General features: G+C 30.3%; 2 protein-coding genes across 3 annotated transcripts in view; both read right to left on the bottom strand.

Annotated features, from left to right (window-relative positions):
• LOC117178221 (syntaxin-5) overlaps positions 1-4,561 on the bottom strand; it is a 9,223-nt gene extending 4,662 nt beyond the window's left edge. Inside the window, exons 1-3 of the mRNA XM_033369530.1 lie at positions 3,991-4,561; positions 1,856-2,112; positions 1,579-1,773 (exon numbers count right to left, since the gene is read on the bottom strand). Of these exons, the coding sequence (XP_033225421.1) occupies positions 1,579-1,773; positions 1,856-2,112; positions 3,991-4,381 (843 nt within the window). The 5' untranslated portion in view covers positions 4,382-4,561. The remainder of the gene's footprint in view (positions 1-1,578; positions 1,774-1,855; positions 2,113-3,990) is intronic.
• A 4,364-nt stretch (positions 4,562-8,925) lies between these two features.
• Positions 8,926-11,539, bottom strand: part of LOC117177789 (transport and Golgi organization protein 1-like) — a 19,924-nt gene continuing 17,310 nt past the window's right edge. For both annotated transcript variants that reach the window (XM_033368713.1, XM_033368712.1), the window contains exon 17: positions 8,926-10,114. In XM_033368713.1, the coding sequence (XP_033224604.1) occupies positions 10,056-10,114 (59 nt within the window). In that variant the 3' untranslated portion in view covers positions 8,926-10,055. The remainder of the gene's footprint in view (positions 10,115-11,539) is intronic.

Raw genomic sequence — 11,539 nt, 5'->3', positions numbered from 1 at the left:
CTAAGGCAGGGGCAGATGTGCCATGAACTGAGTCCAATTCATTTTTTATCTCATATGGAGTTAAACCCTTTAAATGAAAATGTTTGATTACCGCTCTGAATTTGTTTTTTTTTTCATTTTTCTTAACGAACAATTTTTTTTTCAATTGGTTATAAAAACACGTAAACTCAGAAGATTTGGACTGTGACTGTACCATATATCTAGTCGGGAGTGGTGCTGACTGAAAATAGATGATTTGGAGCGATTCGCGCGCCATCTGTTGGTCATTCTAAGGACTTATTGAACTACCCTCGTATAATCCTCGACACCATATTGAATTTTTTATACATTATTAAGCATCTTTTACCCAGAAAATCCACCCGAAAAATGAGTGTTATAAGAATCGGATTATTTTGTACAAGGTTAGCCTTCAATTTAAACTTTAATTTTTAATATGACATTTGGAGTTTGTGATTCAAAACAATCCTTTGAATATGAGTTTTATAATACAAATCACATAATTTAAAAAATCCTTACTGCCATTTTGAATTCGCCATTTTGAATTTGGAATTTTTTATACAACATTTAGAATGGACGGGTAATGAATTTTAATTGTATACAAATTGAATAATTCTTTATAAATTTTGGTTGCCAACTTAGATCGGCCATTTCGAATTTTTACTTTTTAATCCATAATTTATAATTTAGCATTTGACAACTCCTAGAAAATGAGCTTTATACAGATTGGAGATTTTTTCCAATGCTGGAAAATGTATGTAAAAATATTTCTAGACATCTCGGCCTCAGCAGTTGGTGATTTGCTCACAGCAAAATAAAAATTAAAGATGAGTTTTTTCTTCTTCGAATACATGCCGTTTAATACTCATAAAATCAACATTTTATATTATGGGTCGAAATATTCGCTAGTTCACGAAATATTCGAGTAATGACATAGTAGAAAACTGTATAAAAATTAAAAAAATTAAAGCAACATTTCTCAAACATTGATGATAAATCAATGCAAAACTTTAGTATCAAGTACTTTAATGTTTCTAGATATCGAAAAAGACCGCATTTACTTTGTTATTTTTCACTTTTGGGTTATGCTACTGGAAAGGTCATCAAAGAATATGACTTCAGTTGCTTTTGCATCCCAGTTAAAAGTCGCTTAAAGATTTTTGGCGCAAGTTAATATCAATTAAATTATTTAAATTGTATACTTTCAAAAATTTTATTTCTTTCAAATATCTAGAAAATATATTGATTCAAGGCAGAAATAATGTACATAAAGTTGCAGATCTCAATGAAATACACTTTTTTTGTATTTAAACTTATTCGGGAAAAATGGCCATAAGTTGATCATACAACTTTTCCTAATTTTTCCTGATTTTTCCACAATACTATGGAATTTGCCAGATCGCCACTTAACTGAGGGAATTTTTTGCAGTTTGCTTTCAGTTTATTAACAATTAAGTGCACTAAAATCAAGTTGAAACTGTAATCTGATGAAGACCAGTGAAATGGGCACTATTTTTCTAGAATTGTGAAAATCAAGAAGAAGAGATTGTGATTAAATTAATTACAAATTAGTTTACTTACTGTATCGTCATAAACATTTCTTTGCATCGACATCTGAGCCATTGCAGGTTCGAGATCTATACTAACGGAAGCACTAGAATCCTGTTCTTGAAGTAACAAGGATCCTTGTTTACCAGAAACTATACTGGGTGGGAGCATCGTCGAAACGTGCCCTTGTGTAAATTGTTCCCGTCGACTTTGTTCCTCCCTCATTTTCTGAAATGAAATTTCGTGACTGTTAATAATTTTAAGCTTTTTTAATTTTTTAGTCGCAATTATATTTATTTGATTTTTTTACTTCCGATCGAACTTCGAGGACGTTTTTGAATGTGGTGGACATGCTTGCTAACTTTGACTGTAAGTTTACTACAACGGAGGAGGAATGTGAAGCAATGTGGTTTTTTTTGGATGAGCCAAAAGTATCGCGCTGTTGCTTTCCTAAATCCTGCAGTTTTGCTATTTGCTTATTCAAACTATTCAAATCCATTTTTATGATGGATGTAAGCTCTTCGATTTCCATTTGTCTATCGTCGAATATCGATTTTCGCTTGGCCACTGAAAGTAAAAACAAAATCTATTAACAGAATCATCAAAATCATTGCAGAGCAGAATTGTAGGGATATGAATTTTCAGCCAAGAAACATTTTTCTATCAAAAAAAAAAAAAAAAAAACTTGAAACCAGACTGTTGAATTTTCTACAAAACAGTTGGTGTTTCAAAACGAAAATTTGAATTTTCAGTCAATAATTGAATTTTCTAACAAAAGTAGTTCAACTTTCAACCCAAAGACGAATTTGCAACAAAGCAGTTGAATTTTCAAACCAAAAAGGATAGCTTTTTAAGAAAATTGTTGATTTTTCATCAAAATAGCTAAATTAGTAACCAAACAGTTGAATTATCAAAAAAGGAGTTGAATTTTCAACCAAGAAACATTTTTCAATCAAGAATGATATAGAACTTTAAACCTAATTGTTAAGGTCTCTACAAAACAATTAGAGTTTTAAAATAAAAATATGAATTTTCAACCAATATTTGAATTTTTAACCAAAATAAACGAATTTTCAACAAAACGGTTAAATTTTTTAAAAAACTGTGGATTTTTAACATAACCAAACGAAAAAGTTAAATTTTCAACCTAGAAACATTTTTCAATAAGAAACAACTAAAATTAAAAAAGAAATCCTAATTTTCTACAAAATAATTGAAGCTTTCAAACGAAAATATGAATATTCAACCAATAGTTGAATTTTCTACCAATAGTAGTTGAACTTTCAACCCAAAGACGAATTTTCAACAAAACAGTTGCATTTCTAGCCAAAAAGGATAGCTTTTTAATAAAATTGTTCATTTTTCATCAAAATAGCTAAGTTAGTAATCAAACAGTTGAGTATTCAAAAAAAAAGAGTTGAATTTTCAACCAAAAAATTTTTTTAATCCAGAATAAAATAGTGCTTTAAACTAAATTGTTAAGTTTTCTACAAAACAATTAAAATTTTAAAACGAAAATATGAATTTTCAACCAATATTTGAATTTGTAACCCAGATAGACAAATTTTCAACAAAACGGTTAAATTTTCAAACAAAAACTGTTGATTTTTAACAAACCCAAACGAAAAAGTTAAATTTTCAACCAAGAAACATTTTTCAATAAGAAAGAACTAAAATTAAAACAGAAATCTTAATTTTCTAATAAATAGTTGAAATCTCAAAACGAAAATATGAATATGCAACCAATAGTTGAATTTTCTACCAATAGTAGTTAAACTTTCAACCCAAAGACGAATGTTAAAAAAGACAGTTAAATTTCCAGCCAAAAAGGATAACTCTTTAATAAAATTGTTAATTTTTCATCAAAATAATTAATTTCTAACCAAACAGTTGAACTTTCAAATCAAATAGACAAATTTTCAACAAAAGAGTTGAATATTCTAACTAAATTGTTGAATTTTCTACGAAACAGTTGAAGATTCAAAACAAAAATATTAAATTTCGGAACGATTAACTCTCTGAAATTCATTTATCTCTGCTATTAGATTACATCATTCCATAGGTTCTGGATATTCATAATGAAGAATTTAGAAATAATTAAACTTGATAGCGACTGGATCGACATGAAGAATTTAAAGGATCTAAGATTTGGAATAATTATTGAAAAAGGAAAATACTCCAATCTAGAATGAAATAAAAGCAAATGTAAAAGCTAGTACAAATGCACAAATATATCTGCCATGTAGTTTCTGCTAAACTACAAAAATAAAAGGAAAATAGTAATATGAATTTGAAAATTATATATAATAGGATGACACAACATAACCTAAAGATATGTATATTTGAGTTTCAACAATAGGGAAAAAGTTAGAATTGCGCAACAGTAAAAGTACGATGACGATGTTAATAAAAACAATATGTTAAAGAGTGGCCATATTGACTTACGCAGAGCGAGTTTTTCGAGCTTTGCATAAGTGCTCGCGATATTCTTGCCAATGTTTTTAGCAATCATCATAAATTCAGAATAGCTCTGAATTTGCCTTGCTTGTCGAGGAGTTCGACTGACAGCAGCTCTCGCCACCGTCCTGCTTTGTATGCTCCGGATGGCATTGGCGAATTCATTGGTCCGGTCGCGAGCTGTCATCGTGATTTGTGGCGGTGGTGCTCGTTGTTTTTGTAACTCTTCCTCTACTGTCTCGAAAGTGGGCTTTTCATTGTAATACTGACTCGTAGTTTCCGAGGACTGTTGATTCTGGTGACCGAGTAGAGTTGTCAGAGCTCCGATCACGAGGTCATTCCCGTATTCCGAAGCACCACGACGTCTACGTGCGGGCATTGCATCCTCAAATTCTCACTTGTCTACTGGCGTATGCGATTCCAGAGATCAAAATCGCAACCTGGTTAATTTTACACTTCACAGATTGTCACAGATTGCAAACCATCTTCGAGACACGAGTCACGACACGTCCACATGACATAAACCTACGCATACTAACAAACTGTTCGTGGCTTTGTGAAAACTGCGCACAGAAGAAATTTCCCAAGTTCACATTTCCGCGCAGGTAGTGTATTTTAAATTGTCACGTCAACTCACAGGATGGCCGTATTCTGGAGGACGAATTTAAATAATCGCGCCAAGAAAAAGGAACTCTGGAACTGGTAATCTCAGAACTACGTCATCAATATTTTACTCAAATACTTTTTGAGAGATCACGATTTGGAATTAATTCTGAACTTAGTTAGCGATTAGAACTTAGCCAAATTTAGGTATCAGACTCTCCTACAGCGAAAAAAAATTTAGTTAATTCAAAATTACGTATAGCTAACAAATTTGGATCGATTTGGACGCAACAAATTTGACGAAAAAAACTTATAAAATTTCAAAAAAAGTTGTCGAGCCAATTCAGGCTAATCTTGTTGAATTATTTTCAAGCGTTTTAAATGTAATAGGAAGAATGTTATTTTATTTTTATTAGACATTATATCATAAACAAAAACTTTTTTATAAATAAATTGTTTGTTAAAAGTGTGTACTATCATTTTCAATAATTTTACGCTCTTTTAAGTTAAATTCCAAAAGAAATTTGGATAGAAACAATATTATTATGTAAAAAATTTTTCTTAATTATTCTTGTTAATATTATAAACAAATTTAATCAACAAATGCATTATTGAAGCATCTGTCGACGAGAAAATGAGTAATTAGATGATTTCAACAACATTTATAATTAGTTGCTAAGTTTTATTTTTTTTTTTTTAAGCAAATTTAATTTAAAAATTCATTATTCGGGCATTTATCGACGTAGAATTTCCTTTTCCCCATAAAAGGTCTTTTAATCGGAAAATTTATCATCATTTCAACAATATTCATAATTATTTGATAAATTATATACTTTTTAAAACAAATTTAATTTTAAAAATGCAGTAATCGGGCACTTTTGCCGACGGAAAAATTGTATGATTTTTTTTAAACAAATTTAATACAAAAATGAATTTTTGGTGCATTAATTGATAGAGAAATTCTTTTTTTTTTCAAAGTTCATCTTTTTATTTGGGAACTAATTCATGACAAATTATCACGATACAAATTATCAATTGATAAATTGCATGGTTTTTTTAACAAATTTAAGAGACAAATGCATTATTTGAGTATCTGTCGAGGGAAAAAGTCATTTATTTCAACGTCAGTTCTTTTAATTGGGAACTTCATAATTATTTCCGCATTCATAAGGAGTTGACCAATTTTATTATTTTTTAAAACAAATTTGCTAAACAAATGCATTATTCGGCATTTATCAAAAAAACAATTAGTTTTTTTCGGCATGAACATTTCAAACAAATGTAATAATCAAATGTAGTATTTTTTCGACGGCAAAATTGTTGTTGTTTTTTCAATGTCAATCCTTTTAAATGGAAATCTCCATGATCATTTCCGCAACCTGCATAATCATCTGATAAATTGTATGATATTTTTAAAGCAAATTTAAATATTAAATTCATTATTTCGGCATTTGAGGAAAATAAAATTCGTTTTTCTCAATATTCGTCTTTTTAGATGGCTGCAACATAATAACTTGGATTGCTAAACTTATTTTTATGCGCTACTCTAGAATTCGTTTAAAATAATTCTGGCGTTCTAAAATTGTACAGTTGATTTATAAATTCAACATGATTTTGCAAGCAATGTGCTTAGGAGAAATTATTAATACTGTTTAATTTGAACACATTTCATTTTTTTATTAAATTCGTTTTAAAAAATTATAAATTTTAGAATTTTGTTCAAATGATCTCATTACTAATTTTTTCTTCGACAAATGCCAGAATAATGCATTTGTTTACTAGATTTGTTTATGATATTAACAAGAATAATCTTAGATGATTTTTTTCCATTATAGTATTGTATCCATCCAAATTTCTTGCACTATGACATAACAAAACGCAAAATTCTAAAAAATGATAGAAAACACAATTTCAATAAATAATTTGTTTATAATTTTTTATTACAGCATTATTTATTATATCATCTTCAACTAATGCTGTCATATGAAACGTAAGCAGTTGCGACAATTTTCCTATTACTGAAGAGCACCGGAATCGTCAAATAGAATAAATGGTCATTTGTGTCGTCATACTTGATTATTTATAAAAAAGTAGAAAAACTATATAAAAAATCGGGATTGAAGTCTCTAGAAAAGTTTATCAGCGTTTTTTAAATTTTTTACTCAGAAATCAGTCAAGATTTGTGGGCATTACGTGATTTTAAACCAAAAAATTCATTTATACCCCACTGTGTGCCCAATAGGGTTGGCATTAAATACAACATTGTTGAGAATCGGAAATTGGTAGTGCTGAAAAGTTTCTATATGCGATTACAAATAATATTAGTCTCTAATGATTTTTAAATAAAAAATTATCCTATGGTGTCGCAATGATGTTAAAAAATCATAATTTTAACAATTTTAAGCTTAATACAAAAATGAATTTGTTACAATCATTTTTAGATTATTTGCGATTTCTCAAAAATGGACAAGTTTTTTTTCAAAATTCAGTATTTTTCAAACGAACGCAGGTATTCGGAATTTTCTTTTTTCATTCGATGTAGGAATTATTGCTCTATCCATCAAACCCCCAAATTTTAAAACTTTGAAAAATGATAAAATGGCGGCTGTTTTTCTAAAATTATTGAAAGTGCATTTTTTTAAATTCCTACGCTTAAATATTTTTTTCTCTAAATTTTCGGCAATATCTGGTGATATGTACTACATATTTCCTATAAAAGCTATACACAAAAAATGTCTTATTCTTTTGTCGTACTTTGAATCATTCACGAGAACAAATAAAAAATATTTGAAGAAAAAAAATTGTTGACGGACTCACGAATTTCTAAGTCCCCTCTAAAACGTATAGGATGCCTTCCTCATATGAGCAAATCTGTAAACAAAATATAATAAAAAAAATAACAAATTTAGAACTGTTTTTTATTGAATTTGGAAAACATGGAAAGAAAATTTCTAGGAAAGCCCGACCTCTTTATTTTTTCCAATATTTTTAAAAAGCTTTCTTCACGTAAACGGTGCGAACTACACCAGAACCTCGTTTTAGTACCCCTCGGTTTAGCGCTTCCTAGAACTGCTGGCCCGCGCAGTTTCTCAGGGGGTGGGGGCAGGGCGAAAGCTGCTGCGACTGTCGTCTCGGAAGGGCCGCAGTACGTGAATACCCAGTCCAGTATATTGCGCAACATTAATGGAAATCCACCAACTGGAAGCATTTCAGGCGGCCCTGAATGTTTACGTTTCGATTCCCCCGATTTTTTTTTCAATAATAAATACTACCAGGAACGAAAGTCTCCGGATATGTAGCACATATTGCCAGCTATTTAAAAATATATATATAAATTTTTAAAAGTGGGTTTTTTTTAAAATCCACTTTTTTAGATTTTAAAAAACGCCATTTTCCATGTTTCATTCTTTTGAGGATAACTGGAAAGAAAAATAAATCCCACGTCAAATAAAAAAAAAATCCCAAATACAGACGCTCGTTCTGAAAATACATTGAACAAAAATTGGTCGTCAATTTTTCAGAATTTGCAGATAATTTTCGAAACTTTGTAACGAATCGAATAAACATTCGGATTAAAATGTGAAATATGGTTTCCTTCATTTTCACCATCGAATGATATGCCCAAATAACAAATCGTTCCGACACAACGACTTTATAGCTTGCTTCTCTAGTACTAACTAAAGCAATGTCATAAATAACACTATTTATTTTAATTTTACTAAAAATTAACCTTATCTTGAAAAACTTTCTTTTAGATAATTAAAAAAAATTCTAACCTAAACAAAAGTTATATTTTCTTAATTAAAATTTCTTATGGTCACTTATTACCAAGAACTGTACAAGTACCTTAACTTCCGTACCCATAGGAATTTTTTTTAATTCTTGAAATTAAAAATATTTGGCCTTATTGCTACTCCGTAAAATAATGGTTGATTTCAAAAAGTTTTCAGTCCATCCTATCGCCCAAAACCAAAACTAAATTTTGCCAATCTTTTTCAATAGACATTAATCATATTTTTTTCGATTGCAGTCTTGAAAAACGAAAAACAACAATATAAATGAAAGCAGACTTGTTCTGTAATAATAATAAAAAATGCTAAGCCGCCGCGCCACCCTTTTTCCATATTGATTGCTATTTCTTCAATTGCAGAGTTGACACTTGAAAAAGACAATAAAAATGAAAACATACACGTTCAGTAATAACAAAAAATTGTTTAAATACTAAACCGCTGCACCAACCCTAAAAATTTTTCGCCCTAGTCCATAACCTTTCGGGCCGCTGGTGTAAATCGTCGTCACTGGTTATATGAATACAAGTAGTTTTAATAATAAATTAAAGTTTATTCCAGTTTTTTAAAATCATATTAACAATTGTATTTTCAGTTCACATACACGTCCAGAAAAAAACTAATTGAGGCGAATTAACATTTTTAATTCGCCCGAATCTTGCTTTCCGATTCGTTGAAACGAATTGAGCCAGCGCGAATTGAATGTATATCAATCAGTCAAGGTCATTCCGAAAAAAAAATATTAAACATTGCATGCTTCGAAACTCGAACCAGCGATTCCAAGAGATAAGTTCAGAGAGCGATTACTGAAATACGGGAGTCTTCTATTGCTATTTACATCGGATCCTTTATGGCCAGCACGTTGATTATATTTTACGAATTCGATTTAATAGGCCTGTCTTTAACTGCATGCGCGCTAGAGAATTGAGGAGAATTGAATTTCAATTTCAAACCGGGTAAATCACACTGAATTGAATGAAACTCAAATTAATTTGTGCTAAAGAATGCACAAGAATTTCCCCCCCCTAAAAATTTTCCGATAAACTTGGGCGAATAGGATATTTGAAGATTATTATATTACTTTTCATGAATTTACACGACTTCACAACTTGCTCAAACTCGTAATTGTCGCAAAGCGATATTCAGGGAGGCACCTAGCGTATTTATCTCAATTCGCACCAATTAGTTTTTTTTTACTGGATATACATTCTGATTTTCTAATGAAAAATCATGCTACTTCGTCTCACTTTGATTTCTCGTATGTACTTGGGTAAATATAGAAATATTTTTCTACACTATGTAACATGGTAACAGATTTTCGTCGATAAATGTGAAAAATGTGCAGTTCATGCATTTTCGTTTTGCGAAAAACAATAAGACAGTATATATTACGTAAATAAATGTCGAAAAAGGACAAAAACACTGTACGAAATGATTGAAAAATAACAGATATTATTACATAACAAAAATCATTTACAATTTTATAGAAATCAATTAGTCCATACAACAGACCGTTGTATTTCAGAAAGACTTGGCACATTCTATCTTGACACGATTTTACAAAAATGTTTTTTTCCCAAAATGAAGCGACGAAATGCTTTTATGGTCACTTAACTTCTTATTATTATATTGCATTAGAAAATATATAAAGCAAGAAAAGGGCTAGACTTTTCCACTATGGTGTAACTTGTCCAGCGACTCGCCGGAAGAATGTAAGGAACCTGAAAGTGAAAATGTTCATTAATTTTTGTTCTGACAATTTTACACGTTAAATATTACGAAGGGTCGAAATAAACAAAATTGGAAATCAAGAACAGCCTGGCACTGGAAAGTTTCATCTATGATTCCTTATAACCTGTGTAAGATTTGAAATAAATCGATCAGCATCATGAGGTTTCGCGGAGCAAAATAAGTTTATAAAATTGTTTTTCAAAAATCTTGTAAGCTTTCGATACTTCTAGTTCTTCTATAGTAAAACCGCATTTTTATAAAATTAAAAAAGAAAACTAAAATAGTTGTTGAATCTTTGAAAAATATCCTAAAATATGTTTTAGCATGTAGTAACTTTATGGCACTAAAAATTATCGCAAAAATAAAAGGAAAAAACTTCAGAAATTTAAATGCTTAGACCCTGAATTAATTAATAAAGTCTTCTCATTTGTTAAGATACATCTTGAGCACAAAAAAATGTCTAGACACAAGAAATGTTTAGAATAGTTTGTAAAGCTTTCACAAATTATTTTTGATAATTGGGCATATTACGTAAATGATGAAAAATTAATGTTTGAAATTACGGCAAAATTATGATAATTGTGAATTTTTGTCATTTATTTTAGCCACAAGCTATAAAGGAGGAAAAATTAAACATTTCATTGCTAGACTGCTTTTGATTTCTATTTTTTTTACCCACCCTATTGAATATTGCAATTGAAATATATATTGTATAATGTACATAGCGCATAGAAATGAGCGCCCTGTAGAATTAAAATTGTTTTATCCAGCACCAAAGAAAATTTGCAGTGGTCCGAGCCCTCCTGAACCCGCAATGTTAATAGGAATTTTCCGATAGCTTCTATTTCACCGCGGTTTTGAATTTAATTTCCCAGCAAAAAAGAATCGATTGAAAATGAATTATTCGGATCGGAGAATTTAAGAATGCAGATTCACGTGAATTGCTGTCCAATCCGTTTAAGGTCATTTTAATTGGTCCAATTTTTTTTCATTTTAATCTATCTTCACAAATTCATGAAAATTGCATCAATATATGTACATCAATACACTACCGTCGAAAATTGTCGGTACGATCAGCGAAAGTACTATTAAAAATCACTGCCAACTTCAAAACGTGATTGCACGTTCTAAAATGAAGGGAGAAACTTATTTTTAACTGTTCGAAAGCTTATTAAATTACGCGTTAATTGAGCAATAATAGAAATAGTTGTGTCCTTTTGAATAGAATATACCACGTGAGAAGTTAAAAAAATGCAAGAATTTCTCGATTTTTTTCTCAAACTTCTCACGTAGTCTATTCTCTGCAAAGAAAACAAAAATACGAGGGTGGATTGATAAGTTTCCGGCCTGACCAAGAGATGGCGCCACTAGGCCTACCTTGAGGTGGCGTTCTATAGTACCATCCTTAGATAGCT

Source organism: Belonocnema kinseyi, chromosome 8, assembly GCF_010883055.1.
Source record: "Belonocnema kinseyi isolate 2016_QV_RU_SX_M_011 chromosome 8, B_treatae_v1, whole genome shotgun sequence".
Lineage (NCBI taxonomy): Eukaryota > Metazoa > Arthropoda > Insecta > Hymenoptera > Cynipidae > Belonocnema > Belonocnema kinseyi.
This window is presented reverse-complemented; position numbering and strand designations above follow the sequence as displayed.